General features: G+C 38.0%; 3 protein-coding genes across 4 annotated transcripts; all 3 read left to right on the top strand.

Moving 5' to 3' along the window:
* Positions 1-463: 463 nt before the first annotated feature.
* LOC122077810 lies at positions 464-6318 on the top strand. Of its 2 annotated transcripts, XM_042643688.1 has the most exons (3): positions 464-1304; positions 4790-4834; positions 5677-6318. In XM_042643688.1, the coding sequence occupies exons 1-3, from the start codon at positions 1054-1056 to the stop codon at positions 5678-5680; spliced, it is 300 nt and encodes a 99-aa protein (XP_042499622.1). In that variant the 5' UTR covers positions 464-1053; the 3' UTR covers positions 5681-6318. The 2 variants fall into 2 exon arrangements, with proteins under 2 accessions (XP_042499622.1, XP_042499621.1); XM_042643687.1 differs by lacking the exon at positions 5677-6318 and having other exon boundaries at positions 472-1304; positions 4790-4968.
* Positions 6319-11471: 5153 nt separating this feature from the next.
* LOC122077809 (pyrrolidone-carboxylate peptidase 1-like) lies at positions 11472-17374 on the top strand. Its single transcript, XM_042643686.1, has 5 exons — positions 11472-11573; positions 12160-12481; positions 15191-15295; positions 15437-15484; positions 16886-17374. Exons 2-5 carry the CDS (start codon positions 12215-12217, stop codon positions 17123-17125), a joined length of 660 nt encoding a protein of 219 aa, XP_042499620.1. The 5' UTR covers positions 11472-11573; positions 12160-12214; the 3' UTR covers positions 17126-17374.
* Positions 17375-18527: 1153 nt separating this feature from the next.
* Positions 18528-21133, top strand: LOC122077808 (pentatricopeptide repeat-containing protein At3g03580). Its single transcript, XM_042643685.1, has one exon. It carries the CDS (start codon positions 19063-19065, stop codon positions 21016-21018), a length of 1956 nt encoding a protein of 651 aa, XP_042499619.1. The 5' UTR covers positions 18528-19062; the 3' UTR covers positions 21019-21133.
* Positions 21134-21646: the final 513 nt, after the last annotated feature.

Raw genomic sequence — 21646 nt, 5'->3', positions numbered from 1 at the left:
CCAGAGGGTAGAGGTTGCAGAGAATAACCAACCAGAGCCGATAATAGAAGGCAAGCTGCATAAAAGAAAAAAACAAAGATCGAAGTTACTCGCAAGTGGGGCCCTTACCTGGTTGTCGCTCTTGTTGCTGGAGGAGAAGATGTCGCAGGCGATATTGTATTGTGGTTGTTGTCGTTCTTGCTGCTGGAGAAGGAGAAGAGAAGACGTCGCTGTTGGTTGCTGCCGGAGAAGGAGAAGAAGAAGTTGCAAGCGGTGGCTGCCGGAGAAGTCGTTGCTGTTGGTTGCTTCCGGAGAAGGAGAAGAAGATCTTCTCCGCTGTTGGTTGCTGCCGGAGAAGGAGAAGAAGAAGTTGCAGGCGGTGGCTGCCGTAGAAGGAGAAGAGAAGACGTCGAGGGTTTTGGTCTCTTCGAGAGTTCGAGTTTCGATGGATTTGGTCTCTTCGGGCGTCGGGTGTTTCAAAAAAAAAAAAACCAATTAAAATATAATAACCAAAATATTGTTAGTAAAAAAAAAAAATTAACACATAAAGTCGACCGCCTAGGGAATAAATCGTGACATGGCGTCCATGGCGTCGACATTGCGATGCCTAGCTTTTCATGGCGACCGCCAATTGTGAGAGACACAAATCGTAGGATTGCCATGACCAATTTTTACCGTCGAGACGCCAAATCGCCGCCTAGGCGACGCCTTGACAACTATGGGTAACAGGGTTGTTGAAACTGACTTTGCATCATTCTCAAGAGCTGTTGTTGTCTCACATGTTTTTCGAGTAGACGTATGAAATGACTTGATTTTACCTTCACGGAAACATAGTTGTCAAGGCATCGCCTAGGCGGCGTTTTGGCGTCTCGGCAGTAAAAATTGGTCATGGCAGTCCTACGATTTGTGTCTCACAATTGGCGGTCGCCATGTCGACGCCATGGACGCCATGTCACGATTTATTCCCTAGGCGGTCGACTTTATGTGTTATTATTATTATTTTTTTACTAACAATATTTTGTTTATTATATTTTAATTGGTTTTTTTTTTTACTAACAACATTTTGTTTATTATATGGCGGCGTCAAAATTGAAACACCCGATGCCCGAAGAGACCAAAACCCTCAAAGCTCGAACTCTCGAAGAGACCAAAACCCTCGACGTCTTCTCTTCTCCTTCTCCGGCAACAACCAACAGCGATGTCTTCTATGGCAGCCACCGCCTGCGACATCTTCTTTTCTCCTTCTCCGGCAGCAAGAACGACAACAACCACAATACGATATTGCCTGTGACATCTTCTCCTCCGGCAGCAAGAGCGACAACCAGGTAAGGGCCCCACCTACGAGTAACTTTGATCTTTGTTCTTTTCTTTTATGCAGTTTGCCTTCTATTATCTGCTCCGGTTGGTTATTCTCTGCAACCTCTGCCTTGTAGTTCTTTGAGTTTCTCTTTGATTTTTTCAGTTTCAGTACCTTCTATTATTTGTTTTTTGGTGGGTTGAAGAAATTCAGGAATTATCATATGGGTTTAGATGAATTCATGTCCTTTTTCTATTCTATGTTGTTTTACTTTTAGCCTTTTCGATGTTTATATTATGTTTTCCTCTTTAGTTGTATATCTATTTATCTACTATTTAGAGCTTGATCTGAAGGTGGGAAATCATATATTTTAGATTGCTGGAAAAAAAAAATATAAGAACTTGACAATGGTCTTGGTTGTGTTAAGTGAAATGATTAAGTTGGATTTGTGAGTGTTTGATTGTTTTATTTTTATGTTATCATGTTAATGTTATTGGTTAACACTTAACATACTTTGTTACTCTGTTTTGTAACTTGTAGGATAATAGGACTATAGGAGTTCATAATGGATGGTACTGTTGGTGGACTTGGTAGTAGTGGGGGTGATAATATAAGCACGGCTGCATATGATCCATCCAAAGACCCAATCAGGAAGGCCAAATCAAATGACCCTGGGTGGAAGTATGGGTATTGGCCTGACCTTTCAGACAAGAACCTTGTTAAATGCACTCTTTGTGGAAAAAACCTCAAAGTGTGGAATAAAATGTTAAAGCAACATTTGGTGGGTGGATATGGAGATGTTGCTAAGTGTACCAAGACAACTGTAGTGATTGCTACAGAGATGAATGCAGCTCTTATGTGCAATAAAAAGAAAAGGATGCAAGACATTTTGGATGATGATGATGTTGGTGCTGGTGCTGATGTGGATGTTGATATAGAAGTTGAAGGTCAAAGACAGTCTAGTAGGACTCCTCCTTCTACAACCTCTAGACGTATTCCTAGCTCTGGGACATCTGCTAAGAAAAAGAAAGTAGTCATTCAGCCACAAGTAAGGGGCCCCATGGATGCTCATGTTAGACGGGCTCCTGAGCAAGTGGTTGCTGAGAGGCATCTTAAAGGTAGTACTCAGACTACTATAGAGAACCGGTTTAGATCAGCGGAAGAAAAAAAGAGAGTTGATAATCACATTGTTGATTGGGCTTATCAGTGTGGTATTCCATTCAATGCTCATAAGTCAAGGAGGTTTGAGGTGATGGTGGAATCTATTGCACAGTACGGGTCAGGATATAAGCCCCCAAAGTTATCATGAAGTGAGAGTGCCATTGTTAAAGGCAGCAAAGGATAGAACTGCAGAGATGAACAATAAATATGAAGAGTATTGGAAGCAGTATGGGTGCACTCTAATGACTGATGGGTGGACGGATAAAAGAGGAAGGCATTTAATTAATTTCCTCGTTAACTGTCCAGAGGGGACTTATTTTATGGAATCTGTTGATGCATCTAGTATATCTCAAACTGCAAAGAAGTTGTTTGAATTGATTGACAACAAAGTTTAAGAAATTGGTGAGGACTATGTTGTGCAAGTTGTGTCAGATAATGCATCGGCTTATAAATTAGCCGGTACAATGCTGATGCAGAAGAGGACAAAGCTGTATTGGACTCCTTGTGCAGTGCATTGCATTAACCTGATGTTGGAGGAAATATGATTCTTGAATTCTAATAGGAATGTGATAAGTAAGGCAAAAAAAGTAACAACTTCATTTACAGGCACACACGCATTTTGATGTAATGAGGGTTAGAACAAATGGGAGGGATCTTGTGAGGACATCAGCTACTAGATTTGCAACTGCATTTCTGACACTTCAAAGCCTTTTAAAACATAAAGATGACTTGAGACATTTGTTTATTTCTGAAGAATGGACTAGTTCTAATTTGGCAAAGACCGAAGCTGGGAAGAAAGTGGTTGAGACGGTGTTTGCTGTAGCATTTTGGAATGGTGTGGAAAATTGTCTTAGAGCTTCAAAGCCACTTCTTACTGTCTTGAGGATTGTGGGTGGTGATGAGAGGCCTTCTATGCCTGAGGTTCAATTTGCCATGGATGAGGCAAAAAAGAAAATAAAAGAACATTTTGGAGATAAAGAAAGGCAATACAAGAAAGTGTTAGATATTGTTAATAGGCGTTGGGAGATTCAGATGGGGCGTCCTTTGTATGGAGCAGCACTATTTCTTAATCCTGACAAATTTTTTTCTTATAAGGAAGGTGATGATGGTGGCTACCAAATTGTATCTTCTCTACAACTTGCATTTAATGAAGTCATTGAAAGAATGATACATGAACCAGCTTTACAAGACAAGATAAATACTCAACCCACTTTGTATAGATATTCTCGAGGTGGTTTTGCCTTGGATATGGCAATTAGATCACGGGCAACCATGAGTCCTAGTAAGTAGAGTACATTGTTTAGTTGTTTTTTTTGTGTGATATATTAAATATCAATCTAGCTATTTTTATATATATTTATTTTTTTATAGTTACTTGGTGGGGTTCATTTGGAGGTCATGCTTTTGAGCTTTCAAAGATTGCAAGACGTATTCTAGGGCTTTGTTGCTCCTCTTCTGGTTGCGAGCGCAACTGGAGCACATTTGAGTTTGTAAGTAGCTGGGTATTACATCTATTTCATATTTTAGACTTTTTATTTTTGGAACAATAACTTTGTTTGTTGTTCTCTATTGTTTATGAATTCAGATTCATACCAAGAAGAGGAATAGGCTGGAACATCAACGTTTGAATGATCTAGTCTATGTTCAATACAATCGCCGCCTAGAAGAAAGGTTTCAACAAAGGCGTTTCCTCAATAGAAATTATGATCCACTTGTGCTTGATGAACTGGATTGGAGTAGTGAGTGGATGATTGACAAGCAAGTGGATGATGTAGTCCATCCCGATGCTAATCTCACATAGGACGTTATTGGTAGAGCAATGGGGGTAACAATGGAGGGGCCCAATCGACCCAGGAGAGCTCAATCATCAACCTCTAGAGGAAATTTGTGCTACACACGCCGTGGTAGAGGGAGGGTTGTTGGGGAGTCATCAGAATCAGATGGGGAAGAAAATTTGGAAGAAGAGGATGATGTGAATGATGACTTGGATGTCATAGATAACTTTGGTGAAAATGCAAATGCTTCTAGTGGACAACAAAGGAATCTGCCATCTGCTGATTTGTTGGATGATTATGATGATTATGTTATTTGTGTTTGACTGTTTGAGTGTTTGGATTTTATGTATTGTTTAAACTTTAAACTTTGAACTTGGATGATTAGTTAAGGATTTTTTTTTTTTAATTTGTTGAGTTCTTTGCTATCAAGCTTTATTGCTTCAGTAAGCCATTAATAGCTTAACAGATTAGCCACTTATCTTATCATTTGATCTATTGATTCTATTCTTAGGTTTCCAAATATATATCTCTCATTCATATATGATATATTGACATATATACCTTTTACTTTGTTCAGGTTGCTCACTCACTTCCAATCATTGCTTTCAAGCTTCAGTCACAGGTTAGCTTTTTACTTTTTACTTTTGTGTGATGTACATGTTGATTTTTTATGACTTGATGAGTGATGAATTGATGTATAACTGTATAAGTCAATAATTTATGTTGATTTTTGATGACATGATATGGCTATGTTGATTTTTTTTATGATTTGATGTTACTTAATGTTTGTTTTATATGTTATAGGGTATATATTCTAGGCTTGTAGCATGCTAAATAACTTTAAAAAATAGGAAAAATAAAAAAATAGCATATTAAATAATTTTAGAAAATAGAAAAAATAAAAAATGACACACGGGCGATTTGACCTCCATGGCAACACCAAAACAGGCAATTCATCGCCAAATCGATTAGCCACCCCTCCATCGCCTTGGATCGATTTGACGCCGTGACAACTATGCACGGGAAGAAAATGTTTGCCACCCAATTTAGTTGGGATAAGGCTGAGTTGTTGTAAGAGTTATTGTACTCATGGTTTCCCTTCTTGTTTGTGGATTCTACTTGTGGTTATGGAGTGGTGTGCGAATGATTGTTGTCTCAAAGAAAAAAGTGTTCAATCTTTAGGATTTTAAGATAAAAAAAATCTATACATATTGACCATATATAGCCTAATACATATTGGTTTTGTAATAGAGAGAGGCCAGCAGATATTGGTCAGAGATTGGTGGTCAATTCTGACTCATGATGTTTGATCATGTTTTCTTGTTCATGGCGAACTGTAAATGTTTCTTCTCCATCTTGGAATTGGATCAACCATTGCTTAGTGTTGCAGCCATCTCTACTTTTGTTTATTGAGCTTCATGTTGTAGCAAATGCTTTGGGCTCTGAAATTTTCTGCTTGTCCAGTTAAGCTTGTTTGGAAGATCACACTTGCTCCATTGATTTCTTAAGAAGAAGAAAGAAAAGTGCTACGATGTGGACATATCTGATGATGGATGCAGACCTGGTTGTGTGCAACTACTACTACCACCACTTGCTTTGGTTGGCCCCACAGCAGAGCCGCTAGTCTTTTTTCTTCCAGGTGCTTCTCTTTTGAGGAATTGATGAAGATACCCAGATGGAATACTCTGCAGAACTCTTGGGGCTCTTGCATTCTTCTGCTGATCCTCCAGGTGATCATATATTTGAAGCTGCTGCTGCTCCTGCTGCTTGTTTTGACTTCAAACTTTTGTCACACCCTTGACTCCTACCTTCTAGTTAATCTAATAAATGGTGATGCGAACAAGAATCTCCAATCTTTAGCAAGAATTATCAGACTGAAAAGGAGTGCTGATGTTGAGGTTTGATGAAATCTGGTTGCTTAGATTCAGCTGTCCGGTTATGAATCTATGCCAGTCTGCGTTTTCATTCCGAGTGGCATCCTTCGGGTGTTTTCCTTGAATAAAACCCACAATATTTGTATACTTCTCTTTTGTTCAATCTTGAGAGGTAATATTCTTGAACCAATGTGAACCTCCATTGAACTTAATCGAATGTTATTTCCTTGAATTGTCTTGCCAACTTGTCAACATGTTCTTGGTAAGGTTTTAACTTTTCATCTCTTGTTTGCCATTTCTTTTGCATTTGCCAAATCACAATTAATAGTCTCCATATACTTCAATCATGGGGGGACTAGTGAGAGGATTGCTTTTAATTCTATGGTACATGCTTCATATTCTGCTATGTTGTTTGTACGTTCGAAGTTCAATTTGAATGCAAATGGTATATATACCATTTAATCAATGAATACTAGAATTTTATGATTGAGACCCAATTGAAAAAAAAATAAAAATAAATAAATAAGGTTTAGGATTTCAAAGCAAAATCAAGAACTTTCTTATGGATTTTGTATTCCAAATCTCTTTGCACTTATCATCATATGTTTCCATCATTATGCTTCGTTCTTTGTTGATGAGGATACATGATAAGATGTAACCTCTCTCTCTCTCTCTCTCTCCAAGACAGTCTTGAATGATATCCGAAGTTCAAAGATAAAAGAAAGAAAAGAAAATAAGAAGCATATATGTCTATCATATTTGGAATTTAAAATATATACATATTTAATAGTAATCTTAATTTCTTATTTACTTGAATTAGTCTCATGTATGATTAGTATGATGAGCATAAGTTACTGGAATTTGAATATAAAAAGAATAAATTCAAAACAATGATAAAGTTGAAAATATGATTATTTACTTAGCTATTATTCAAGACTGATTATTTACTTGAAAATATGATGAAGTTGAAAATGTATCAAAGACCAACACCTAAAAATTAAGAGATTGAGTTCTCAACTCCTTGGGGCCTAAACTATAAAAAAAAAACTTGAAAATGTATGATAAAAGTAAGCATAGATTTACTATTTACTTGAAAAACAATACAAAAACATTGCACCATATTATAAATTGAGTTGAAATTTTATTGGTAAGATGTGTGAGGGTCTTAACATACATCCCACCTATGATCATCATTTCCTACCACATGGGAATTGGGAATTGGTGAATTGGTGAATGTGTCAACTTCGACCATAGAAAGAATAGATTCCTTATGATATATATATATATATATATATAAGAATTCTTCTTTAATTAAGAAGAAATAATAAAGATTCCTTATGGTCTCATCTTCTTATTTAAGAAGAAAAGCGAAGAGGACCCACCATAACTGGATTCAACTAGACTATCATAACTTAATTTAAAATCAAATCCATAGAAGAATTCTAATCCCACACGTTTGTGGTATACAATATCAATAGCTGGCTATCGAGGAGTTTTGGGGCATCTTGAAACTTTGAAGATCATCCTCTCCTAAGTGTACATCGCTCAAGTCTTGCCCATAACTATTTAGATGAGTGTCATGTCCAGACAATGATTCAACGGTTTTCGATGCCTCACTTTCCGCGCTTCTGTCGACGTCTCATTCGTCACGTCTCTCTTAAAGCGTTGGATCATCACTTGGATACGTGGTGCTCGTCCAAGTACTTATGGGCCAACCTAAGCAATGGGCGTTAAAGAAAAGAGCTGGATCCCATTTTGTAAGTGGTAAGTAAAACTTTGAAGATCATTCATAGATTAGAGCCGGATACATAGACCAGTTTTGTGACATGATTGCAGAATTCTCATATCTATTTATTCAGTATGGTAGATCCATGAACTAATAATGACAAATCAACTCCACCTTTTTGCCCTAAGTTGTCATAGTCTTAATAATATGATGTGTGACCAATCACTAGCACACTTCATTTGTTTAGGCAAAGATTTGAGTAGATTTCTACCTACTTTGGGTAAATAACCTGACTTAGATGATTTAAGTATAAATTGGTTGTTGGTACCAGTTGTTGTTTATGCCATATATATGGAAGGATTCTTCTTTTGTTTTTGTTTTTGTTTTATTTTATTTATATTTTTTTTATCCTTGAATAAAAATCAAAAGGGAAGCCATTGCACCATCATCGCTCAAGTAGGCTGATTATGGGTTCGAGGCGGCACATCTCAATATTGCTCGTTGATCCTACAAAAGTGTTGTCTACCATATGAGGGCTTCGACTTAGGACTATGATCATTATCATGGAGCACCCTTTAACGGGATAGAAATCGAAAGGGTTACTATCTATGTAGTTAAGTTGAAAAGCATTATTCTTTCATATAGTGATGTTGAGTTGAAAATTCTCATATGAATGGATAAAGTATAAGCACAAAACAACTTTCGGCAAATGTATTGTAGGAAACTTACTCCCATGTTAGGTGGGTCAAGAAAATCCAAAAGAAGAAAAAGGTAGGCTGACGTGCACATGGTGACACATGGATAAGATCAATGCAGGCCCCATCTCATATTGGCATGTGATGTGTGGAGTGGAGGTGGGGGAAGGGGAAGGATAGTACAAACCTTTGGCTAGTTTCACGGTTGGATAATACAGAATAGAATTCTCTAAGCGCGCGGCATAAGGGAGCGCACTACTCTTACGTAAGGTATGATAGAATAGTTTCATATATACGAGAGCATCATTTTATGAGAGAGGGAGAGAGGGTGAGGGTGCTAATGTACCCTCTCCCCTGGTGGCTCATGATTTTTCTCTCTCTCTCTCTCTCTCTATATATATATATATATATATATATGATAGTGGTTTCCCAGGATGCTATAATAGGAAATCATGCCAATGAGAGGGCAATAAATGGATTTGATTAGTAGGAGTTCATATTTTGTCTGAGGAGAGATGGTGTTAGTGTAAGTCCTATGGCCCATTATGCAAGGAGGCATGGGATCGAATCCCACTACATCGTTGTGGGGACATTTTAGCTTCTTTAAGCCTACTATGGAGGGTACATAACATGAGCGGTTATTTTCTGTAGTGAGTGTGGCCGCACTGTGAGTATCAGATGGCTGAGAGCATTCTGGTATGCACCCCAAGGTCGTCTTGGCCATCCGATGCTCACCGTGCAGCCGCACTCACTACAGATGATGTTTTCACACATAACACCCTCTCTCTCTCTCTCTCTCTCTCTCTCTCTCTCTCTCTCAGACACACACACACATACATACATACACAGACACATATATACCTAAAATGACCACTCTACCTCTTATGTACGAAATCGTTTCGTTGCTCATCATTGGTGAACCCTCATACCTTATACCACTTGCTTAAATATTCCTTTCTCCATCTCAAATCAAGTGACATAAAAGAACACACCGATGACATGATGAGTACAATGGAGTCTTTTCATTTGAAAAGGAGAGAAATAGACCCATATATATTTTTTAGAACATGGTTAGCTAATCTTGTTTACAGGATTTTATAGTCAATATCCAGCAAACTTTTAATGATATCTGGTTGTTCAATATTAGGCGGTGTTTGGATGGTGAATAAAAAGCTTAAAGAGGGACCCCACAGAACTAGAGATCTCTTCCCAACATGCTAATTTTTCTATTATTCCCTACAAAAAGTAAGAGATATGGTCCCACCTAACATGCAAATATTTTCTAGCATCTCCCAATGTGGGATCCATCTAATGGCTGGTATCATGTCTCAATCTTTAAAGATGAGACCATGATGCTCTCCTTGAATTGTTGAACCACTCTATCCGGAGTGTGGCGCTTGTGTTCAGAGCCTCATACACAAGGTGGGGGTAAAATGAACATCCCATCCTAATGAGAGTGAAAATTTTATTCTTGTTAATATTTTTACGTATATTTTATTGACTTTTGATGCAAGACAGTACTCCTGAATAGAAGACCTCCCCCCACCCGCCCGCCCGCCCGCCTGCCCCGCCTGCCCGCCCCAAAGTATCATCAAAAACTTATGCGTGAAGAGTTTAGAGATAATTGTAAAAGGGATTTTCTTATTAACATTCTTTACGGTGTCAAAAAAATTGTATTTTTTTTTAGTCTTTTAATATAATGTACCTATTTTTTCCAATGAAAGTACATATTGTTATTTTCCATAAGAAGTGTAATAAATGTTGCATCAGTATTACTTTTAATCTTTCAACAAATATTACAAAATAAAAATTCTTGGGATTAATACAATCAATAATTTCTATACAAAAAGACAAGGAGCAATTAAAAAAAGGCGGTACTTATCAGGATTAAGGTTTTTTTAAACATTTATTTGTTAAGTAATCATTTTAAACGAGTTTCCTTAAGGTGTCATGAGAACAATATACTTCCGCTAGTTAGGCTCTTAGCTTCTCAAGCTAATGATAGGAATCTATGCATGGAGGTTTAACTAAGTCCCTTGATTTAAAGGTTGGGTTTTGCTTCTTAACTACATTTGAAAGCTTGCTTGACTAGCCTTTGAGGGGTCTATTCGCTTCTCCGTCAATCTACCTTCAAATTATCATTTTTGCACTTCTAGCTCTAGTTGTTGGAGCACTAGAGAAAAATGGAAGTTCTGGAGCTAGGTCTATTGATCAATCGGTTCATTCCAATTTTCGATCGGGTTGAATCAATTCAATGTGGGAATGGGTGAATCCAAAGGGAAGGTTCATTTCAGTTGGTTTTGATTTGAGTCACATTTGGATTTAATTTTTTTTTTCTTTTTTTGGTTTGATATTAGGTCCGGTCTGGTTTGTATTCGATTTACCATGTATATATACATAGAAGAAAAAAACCATGTTCACTTATGTACCTCTACGCCCAGACATAGGTGGACACAAAAACAGGTGGTCTACATGTGTTGCCCCTGCCTAGATTCCTCCGCCCCCAATTGTGTCTCTATACCCAAAACCGGTGATCTGCATGTGTTGCCCTTGCCTAGATGCCCTTGCCCCTATTGCTCTAGACGTTGGTGGGCTTGCGAAGTGTTCTCTTGCCAACATACATAATTATGGAAAAAAAAAAACAAGATTTTTTTCATGATTATCAGATTGGTATCGGTTTCTTATCGGTTTGGGTTCAGTTTCAGTCTGAAATTTTCATTATACGCCAATCCAAAACCGGTCTAATAAGCTTGGGTTTGGTTTAATTTAAATTAGATCGGTCCGGGTCCGGTCCACCGGGCTCGATTCGGATTTTGAGACCCCCCAATTGGAACCGTTGGTTTATACTTTATGGAGGCCCCAACCCACAAATAGCCAGTGGTCAACCGTTGGTCTAGGGAATTTGAGCTTTTGACTGCAGTGGTCTTTCCGTAATATAGTACAAAACCAGGGTCAAATTTTGGAAATGCGTTATAAAAAGCCAAAGTTCTCTCCCCCAAAGTCCGCAATCTTCTCCGCAGAGAGAGCTCGAAGAGCTCGCTTCATCTGCAACTCCTTTGGTTATAGGTAAGAGCTTTAGGTTTTCTTAGGAAATTCTTCAACTTTCCTTTCACTATCTGATCATTTAATTTCTCTTATTTATGTGTTAAGTTCTCCTTCATGGTATTAAACTGATCTTTTTTTGTTTCACAGTATGACTTTTATCTGATTCTTTATGCTACACTTAGAGTTCAATCTGGTTACTGGTTCAGATTACCTGGAATCCACGTAAATCTGTAATTTCAATTGATTGTTTTGTTTTATCTATTCTTTTTATGCGGAATGAAATGGTCAAAAATTCTGTTTCAAGTGCTGTTTTATCTCACTATCCAACGGATGATACAATCTATACTTTCTTCTTTTATGAGTGGAAAAAGATTTTATCGTATCTGATGCTGAGTTTATTTTTTTAAAATTATAATCTGACAATTCTTTTTTCTATAAATTAGTTTGTTTATTTGATTTTTCTGACTTTGCCAGTCTGAATTTAAGCTAAAGAAGTAGTATATATCACTACTTACCTCCAAGTTTTCTAATGCAAATCACCAATTCTGATTATATTGATCTCTAATATTTGAATGTAATTGGCGATATGATCTTTTTATTTTTGCAGGGTTGGGTAGCCACCTTCATCAAATATTGGGAACTGCTTCCGGGTCAGGTCTGAGATGGGATCTGAGGGGCCTCCTGCTATTACTGTTCACATCACTGGATTCAAGAAATTCCAAGGTGTTGCTGAGAATCCTACAGAGACAATAGTTAGTAACTTGCAAGAGTTCATGAAGAGAAAAGGGCTGCCTGCAGGAATTAGGCTTGGTAGCTGTACTGTTCTTGAGACTGCAGGAGTTGGTGCCCTGCCCATGCTTTACCAAACCATGGAGTCACGAATGTCTAAGCCATTGACGGATTCTTCATGCAATGAACAAGTTATATGGGTCAGCTTTAATATGTCAACACTCTTCCTTTAGTCTAGGCTGAAATGAGTTCTTTTATGGTTCTGGGCATGTGGAGCTTCACTTGGAAGAGCTGGAAAGTGTCCTGCTCAAAATGTTAGTTTAGATGAAAACTGTATATTGAATATTGGATTGTTGATTTCCCTAAGGTGTGGCTACAAGCCTACAATAGGCCTTTGTTTTGTATGGGAGGGGGCAGCTGGGGAAACAAGTTGAAGGGCATTAGTGGGATTCATGAATGAGTGGATATAATTTAGAAAAACCATCCAAATGACACTTTTAGTGGGGATTGGAGGCCACAATATATGCCCTAGGCTGAGGAGAGATAAATGACTAAGAAGCATTGCCTGTTGTAACCATTGAGAGGGAGATTCTAGGTATTAAAAGGATGAGGCTAAAGCTGAATGTGACCTAGGCTGAAGTGATGTACAAAGACAAACTTGCTTATGAGGTTACAGCATGGCTTTCAATAGAGTAGAGTGGCACAAGGGGATTTGTGTAAACAGAAAATGGTTGGGACAAGGTTTAGTGAGTTGATTTCTAGTTAATGATTGAATATGTCAAAAATCAGAGTGCAAATATCATAGTCACATTTTGATGGAAAACCTATTGATTGTATAGAATTGATCTAAGGGTTGTCCTCGGAAATGGAACTGGGAAGATAATGTGGTGATGGACCAGTTTCTTTATCAGAAAGATAGTGATTCTAAAGTAATAGTTGGATTTTGTTGGATTCCCAGCTGTTAGTTCTGGCACATTACTTTTAGTTACCTGTAGTAGTCACCGTTTCCTTTCAGTCTTTCTGCTACACATGGCTTGCCCTTTGTCATATAATAAAATCAGTTTTTGGGCAGCTCATAGTAGTTCAAATTTCTCTCTGAAATTAGCTTTTTCACTCTTCTCCTAGCTGTTGAGTAGAAAACCATCCAAATGTGAAACAAATGATTAGGTAGAAATCTACCTTCATTATGTTGTATACAATGTCTGGCTTGCTAGTGAACAGGATTCATTCTCAAATTATACACACCTTTTTTTTAGCGTAAGATGTTCTAATGAACATGATTATGTTAGAAAACTAAAAGTTAGCTTTTCTAGCAAATTTGGGAAAAGGAATTAAAATTAAGATAAGACTACATTGTTTGGTTTTAGCTTTCTAGAGCAGTTTTTCCCTATTATCAAGGAGTTTTTTACACATGAATGGAGACTACCATACACTATAAACGCCATCAGCTGTAGCCACATGTATCCAACAGGCTGAAAATGGAAGGCTAACTATCAATCTGGTAAGCTTTCACATTTTTTTTGTTGGGGAGGGGTGTTTGTGATGAAGTTGGGTTTCTAAACCAGGCGTCAGGGATGACAACCTGCAGGCTTTACTACTGAAATGCACTGGCACCTTTCTAGCAAGCCATTATTCAACCCATCCAGCTTTCGTTACAAAGGCACCAGCTTCACACTGCTTCTGCCCTATGTGCTCTATATACCAATTCTTTCATTTTCATCATGGTTGTCAAGGCCCTAGGCAACCCAAGGCATTGGAGGTCTCCTAAGCACTTAGGCGACAAAGCAGCCAGCCACTTAGGCGTCCTGACATTATTTTATTTATTTATTATTTTTATGTATCCATTATATCTAGTAGATTAGTATAGAAAATAGCCAAGTAGCACATTAGCAGTGATACAATTCTAGATATATGCTACATCAAGAATCATATCAATGCAATATGGTATAATTATGCTACCATTGACCTAATCTGAGAAAACCAACTAATAATGAACAAAGTATAAAATATGAAGAAGCATATTCATAAGAAAAAAAAAAAAGAAAACCAATAAACTAAGAGCATAATAGCATATAATTAAGAAGAATATAAAGGAAAAAAGGGACTGTTAAAATATGCAAGTATCGTCACAAGAAGCCTAATATTTTGAACAATAGCAGAACTGACCAACTATGCACATTTCGCATATCACAATTAAATTTGATAAAAAGTTAAAAACTTAGCAGATAAATGAATAGGAAGAAGGAGAAAATAGAATTTAAAAAAGGTTATTGTCTACTTGAGTCTCTAGGTTATTTTTCTGCAGGGAGCATGTGTTAAGAAGCTTTCTGGAAGAGACCAAAATTTGAAGACAGCAGAGCTACAAAGCAAGTTGTTGCAATTCTCAGTGCTCCTTTTGGAGAAATACAACAATATTGTTAAACTATCCTTGAGTGATGGATCACCTTGATAATGCTACAAATAATGTCATGGTGATGAGAGTGGTTATTATTTAAAGTATCATGAAAAATAGTAGTTGCATTTTGGCTGCTGATAAGGCAAAATGAAGTAAGAACAAGTAAGGGAAAAGAAAGAAAGAGAGGAAAAAATGACAAATAAAATAGTCAATTACATAGGAATGAAGGAGGAAGAAGAAGAAATAAAAAACACAAGTAGTGAAGAAAGAAAGAAAGAAAGAAAAAAAAATCAATTAAACAGTTACAGAGGCAGTAGAATATTGGAATAGTCCCTCATAAGAAAGTTTCAAACTATTTATCAAAAAAAAAAAAAGTCTCAAACTGATCACTTGATGTTTGGGAGCTGTTTCAGAATGATCATTTGATGTTTCAAATTAAGGTTAACAAACCATATCCACTGTTCTCTTGACGGAGCATTGATATAATCAAGCTTTTCATGATTCTTTTTTTCAGGTTCACTTTGGGGTCAATAGTGGAGCATTAAGATTTGCCATTGAGCGACAGGCAGTGAATGAGGCCACTTTCCGTTGTCCGGATGAGCTTGGATGGCAGCCTCAGGTGGATATCCATTTTGTTTTTTTTCCCTGATAAGTTGGTGGATATCCTTGTTCCTTAGCATAGTGTGTATTCTTCCATTTGATATTGAAATTAAATTGTCCTGTTGGTTTTCACTGATATTCTGTTTCATCATATTGACAGCAACTCCCAATAATTCCAGAGGATGGAGGAATTTCTCAAACGAGAGAGGTAAATTTAGAATTGTGTTTGTTGGAATATTTGTTGCAATTTACTTAAAGAGAGCAAATTAGGCCTGTGGAATTAGTATGATAGATAAAAAACATATAAAATTGATGTGGTTTAAATGGACCTCACTTATGTTGTATGTGAAGCACTTCAGAAGTTTGTGGCACTTAAGTTCTGATAGAAATTGAACATCAAACAGTATTCTTAGGAAGCATTTGTGCCTAGTATAGCATTGAGTTGAAGACAAGCCTTAAGATCATAGTTGCACACTTTCATGAGCATTGAGATAATATTAGAAGCTAAGCACTTGGCACATTTACTTATCTAGATGGACAAAAGCCTTTTGAGTGAGGTACAAGATTGTTTCCACTTGCAAAACTATCATGTATTTCTTTCAAAAAGATATGACAAAAAAGTTTGCATATCTTAGCCCTTTTTCTTCAGAAGAATGTATATTGTTACTGTGATATTTTTGGCCTTGTTCTTAACTCTTTTCAAAGATATATATATATATATATAGAGGTTGTCTGAGTAACACCTTTATAGTTGTATTTAGAACATGTAACCTTCTTTTGATTGCCCTTTGTCTAATTCCCAAAAGTGCTTTAAGTCAGTGGTAAAAGGATTTTTAAAGCTGACTTTCCATCATTTCATTCTCAAGAACTGTTAAGCCTTATCCTGATTGAATAGGGTTGGCATAAAGAGTTCTTTTTAACTAGTTCACATTTAAACCAATATCAGCATAAGCACTGATGTTCTTTCTCATCATTCAATGCAGTTACTCAGTGTGTGTGTGTATGTGTGTGTGTGTGTGTGTGTGTGTGAGAGAGAGAGAGCTGCTTCTGTTCTCACTACGCAATATGACTGAACCTCTGTAATCTCTAAAGCTACACAACTTTGATGCTTCATTAGGGTGATCATCAATTCATTCAATACAATATCAATAATGCATCTTAATTTTGTAAAGTGCTGTATCATAACTGCCATTATTCGTTATTCATGGGGAATACTAATGTGGGATGAGGCACTGGAAGAAGTTACCTACCAAGCAATTAAAATGTGGGAACATGCAAAAGGGGTTGGAAATATCTGTTTATTGGGCAATTCCATTCATTATACGATAGAAGGTTATACTCATTTTCTGGGGTTCATTTGGCCGATGTCTTTCCAGGGTGGGATGGTTGGCAGCTGCTTCTTGTCCAGTAACTCTAATGGAAGCAACTATGTTCCTGGAGTTAGTTACCGTACATTTTGTTGAAAGCCACTGACATGGTGGTGTAGAAAAAGAGGGTGGGCAGGGAAAGGGGGGGGGGGTTTGGTTGGTTTGGTGTGTTTTGTTTACTGCATTTTTACTTTTCTAATAATCTTCTTACCAATTTACTTTTGGTGGTTTGGTGCTTGAAGACTTCATGCTCTGCTGATCCAATTGTGAAGTTCTTGAAGAAGATTGGTTATGATGTGGCAATCTCCGATGATGCTGGCCGATTTGTGTGCAATTATGTCTACTACCATTCACTACGGTTTGCAGAGCAGAAAGGTCACAAGTCACTCTTTGTCCATGTGCCTCTGTTTTCAAGGATTGATGAAGACACACAAATGCAGTTTGCAGCTTCCCTCTTGGAGGCTCTTGCATCTACTAGCTGATCATACTTGTTTCCTGATAAAGTATTCTTATCTGCATTTTCTTGTTTCAGTCGGTCTACCATGTAAATCAGTCATGTTTATTTGTAAAATAAAAGACCCTTTCGAACTTGACTGGCCTTGTGCTTATCATTTGGAACTTGGAGAGTAGTGGTTTCGTCTGTTGTGGCCTTGTGGGTTGTTTTGCATGTATAGGACATTAACGTTCGAACTCGTTCTGTAAGAGTGATAGTTATGGTTTCCCTTGGTTCTTGTTCCTGCATTCTACTTGTGGTTGTGGAATGCTGTGGTTTCTTGTGTAAAAGAAAATGGTGTTTAATCTCCATTAGGATTTAAGTTAGAGAATGATGTTCTTTTGTTAGGACCCAAAAAAGCAACGTGTCTCATAAGTATAATCACATTATTTGTTGGTTTAAGATAAAAATCAAGATTAAACAAAAAATTATATATTACCAAAAAAAGGAGGGATTTTGCATGGTGGCCAAGTTTTGATTCTATGGTCAGGCAAAAGGTACTGAACATCGGTAGTCACTTTAGATTTTCCCATGGCTCCATCCCGCATCCATGGTGCGCTTTACCCCTATGAGCATCGCCCTAATTGAATGGCATGTTGGTGTTGGAAAGAAACGTCGTTTTTGAGGTGAGGAACAAATGAAATTGTGTGAGACACACAATTGTATATTCACCCCATAGAGTTGTATATGATACACAAAAGTGTATATGCGAGAACAACACACACAAGTAAAACAAGTGTCCACAAAAGAAAAGATTTATATGATTTGGCAACATTGCCTATGTCCACGGAGTGACATACAACTTTCACTAGGAATTAAAAGAAGAGAGCTTTCACCAGGAATCAAAAGAAGAGAACTAGTACAACCATTGTGATTTGATATCCAAATCCAAGCCCCGTATACACCTTTCTCTCATATTGTTGGTTTTGGTTTCTTTTATCTAGATGAGTTGGATTTGGTTCAATAGTTTAGTTGACACTCGAGTCTCTCAAGGTGGTCTGATGAAGTCTTCAAGTAAAGGTGGAGTCTCCCAAAAGAACCGAGTTTTCTAATAGAATGGAAAATATGGAGTCTTGGAGAGTTTGGTGTTTCAAGAGGGTGGAAGAAGAGAGAGTTTTCAAAAAGGTGAAATCTTCTAATAGTAGAAGAAGAGTTTGATAAATAGAGATGTGTACCATGATACCATGATGGGTAGTGTAGATCCAAGTGAGCACGGTCAAGATGTGAGAATCAAAATGAGAGTTCAAGGGGTACAATGATTAAGCGAGGAGCCAATGAAAAGTGATTAAGAGTTGAGAGAAAGATATACATTCGACCCATCATCACAGTCTCCACTTAAATCGTAGATGCATAGATGAAGAATCGAACTTGGGACCGTACATCTATTCACATAATACCCAATTCGCCCTAACTATTTGGGCAACCCAAGGATGAATAGTATTTCTCATCTCTTGATTATCAGTGGAAGTTGATCCGAAATATATACAGTTTTATGTGGCAAAGAATTTCGCGCATTGCCCACACAATCCCTACACGCCAGCCAATAAGAAGCCAGTTTCCATTTGCCCACTAGCTTGTGTGGAAGATCACACTAGCTCCATTGAAGAAGAAGAAGAGCGCTTCGACGCGGACGTATCTGATGATGCAGACTTGGTTGTGTGCTACTACTACCACCGTTTCCTTTGGTTGGCCGCACAGCAAAGCCGCAGGTCTTCTTTCTTTCAGGTCCTGCTCTTTTCAGCAACTGATGAAGATACCCAGATGGAATACTCCGCTGCAGTCCTCTTGGGGACACTTGCATTCTTCTGCTGACCCTCCATGTGATCATATATTTTATCCGACTGCCATTGAAATGTGAAGCTGCAGCTTCTTGTGAGTTTTCACTCTGTCACACCCTTGACCCATACCTTCTAGTTAATCTAGTAAATGGTAATGCGAACAAGAAATCTCCAATCTTTAGCAAGATTTATCACTACCTCCACCCTGAAAAGGAGTACCCATGTGGACGTTTACTCTTACAACCGAACGATCGACGATTTGATGAAGTCTGGTGGCTTAGATTCAGCTGTCCAGTTATTTGAATCTATGCCAGCCCGTGACGTTATCTCATGGAATTTGGTAATTGCTGGTCACGCTCGCCATGGATTTCCACTGTTGGCCATTGATTTTTTCAAGGTAATGGTTTCAGAAGGTGTTAGAGAAAGCTCATCTACATTTTCTTCCGTTTTGTCTATTTGTAGCAATGCTGGGTTTCATCGAGAAGGCTATCAAGTGCACTGCAGAGGGATTTTACTTGGATTTGATTCAAATTTGTTTGTTGGGTCTGCTCTCGTTCATCTATATATGTCTACTGGAAGCTATTATGTGGCTCTGAAATTGTTCGATGAATTGCCGGAGAGGAGTTTAGCCACATGGAATTTGGTTCTTCGCGGGCTTTGTTGGTTTGGTCGTTCAGATGAGTTAGAGCTTTACGGGAGAATGGAATTAGATGGTATTAAACCAAGTTGTGTTACTTTTAGTTATTTGATCCATGCATGTGGCATTGGAGGGTACTTGGATAAAGGAAAGCAGCTCCATTGCTATGTGATCAAGATTGGATTGTTGCAGTCAAACCTGTTTGTTGCTAATGCTTTGGTTGATCTTTATTCGAGTTGCGGAAGCTTGATTGATGCAAGAAAATCAGTCGAAATCATTCCTGTTGAAGACATAATTTCTTGGAACTCAATTATCTCTATTTATGCTGATCATGGTTTATTGCCTGAAGCACTTGAATTTTTTGCTCAGATGCAGTCATGGGGTAAGAAGCCCTCAGTTCGCTCATTCGTTGGATTACTGAATTTAGCTAGCAGAACTGAGAATCCTCAATTTGGAAAGCAGGTTCATGGGTATGTTCTAAAACTGGGATTTGAACATGGAAATGTCTATGTTCAATCTGCATTGATTGACATGTATGGGAAGTGTGGTGAGATAGAGAGATCGGTATCCTTGTTCGAGGAAAGTCCAGAGAGAACAATGGAGTGTTGCAACTCACTTATGACTTCTTTGTTAAATCACAATGCCATTGAGGATGTAATCGAGTTGTTTGGGTTGATGATTTATGAGGGAGTGGGATTGGATGAAGTCACTTTTTCCACGACACTGAAGGCATTGTCATCGTCCGCCATGGTGAGTTTGACAAGCTGCACACTGCTACATGGGTGTGTAGTAAAGTTGGGATTTGAATCTGATATTGCAGTTTTGTGTTCTTTGATCGATGTGTATTCAAGATGTGGCCATGTCGAACTTTCAAGCAGGGTCTTCAAACATATTCCAGTTCTGAACACGTTCTGTTTCACATCGATCATTGCTGGGTATGCTCGAAACGGTATGGGTAGAGAGGGACTAGAGATATTTGAGGCTATGATTCAGAACAATGTGGAGGCTGATGCCATAACATTCTTGTGTGTGTTAACGGGTTGCAATTACTCAGGTTTGGTAAGAGAAGGTCAGTTGGTGTTTGAAGCAATGAAATCCGTTCATGGGCTCTGCCCAGACCGGAGACACTATTCATGTCTGGTCGATCTTCTTGGGCGAAAAGGCTTGTTAGAGGAAGCAGAAGAGTTGCTGAAACTTGCTCCAGTCAAGGGTGACTCAGTGATGTGGAGCTCATTGTTGAGGAGCTGTAAGGTCCACCAAAATGAAAAGGTGGGAAGGAGAGCTGCAAAAGCTCTTATAGAGCTCAAACCAGACGATCCTGCAGCTTATCTACAGGCCTTGAGTTTCTATTCTGAACTTGGGGATTCAGATACCGCAGAGAAAATTAGACAGACATTAGGGAGAAGGAAGATGAGGAAGGACATTGGCTATAGTTGGATTGAGTTGAATACTTATGGCTACCCTTGACACTATGGAGAGACTAACAATACGCTTTGGCGGTAGCAGCGAAGCCGTTCTTTTCCATGTATAGACTTTACCAATAACTGATCAAGAAGGTCGTAATAGAGCAACCTTACCGTTACGTTGAGACTCACCCTCGCAATTTTAAAGTATTTATGTTTATAAAGACTCCCATTGAAAGGACATGGCTCAATAGGAGCTACGTGAACAGGCAGCGTTCTTTTCCGCATAAATTGAAAAAGGGAAAAAGAAAGAATAAGAGAACTTATAAGCCTTGGTTCCAATGAAAAAGCATCGGGCTCTAACTCAGAGAGGAGCCACAAATAAATGAAACAGCGAAGAGAATAAGTAATCCACTGATTCAAGAGCGCATCATTGTTGGATGGTCCACGACTCCACATGACAAGAACACCCACCTTGTATGCAAGGAATTTATTCGTCCCGGATCTTGGACCATTGATCTCCCTACCACAACATCGATTTTTAATATCAGACTGGATGTCTAAGCATACCTTTCGTACCAGGGATTTAGTCTTCATTTTTGGCACATTTATTTATCCACAAATTGTATATTAATTTTTCTGATGTTATTTTTTTTTGGGTACATTGATGTTGTTTTATCCTTTTTTTTTTT

This window comes from Macadamia integrifolia, chromosome 5 (genome assembly GCF_013358625.1).
Source record: "Macadamia integrifolia cultivar HAES 741 chromosome 5, SCU_Mint_v3, whole genome shotgun sequence".
Lineage (NCBI taxonomy): Eukaryota > Viridiplantae > Streptophyta > Magnoliopsida > Proteales > Proteaceae > Macadamia > Macadamia integrifolia.
This window is presented reverse-complemented; position numbering and strand designations above follow the sequence as displayed.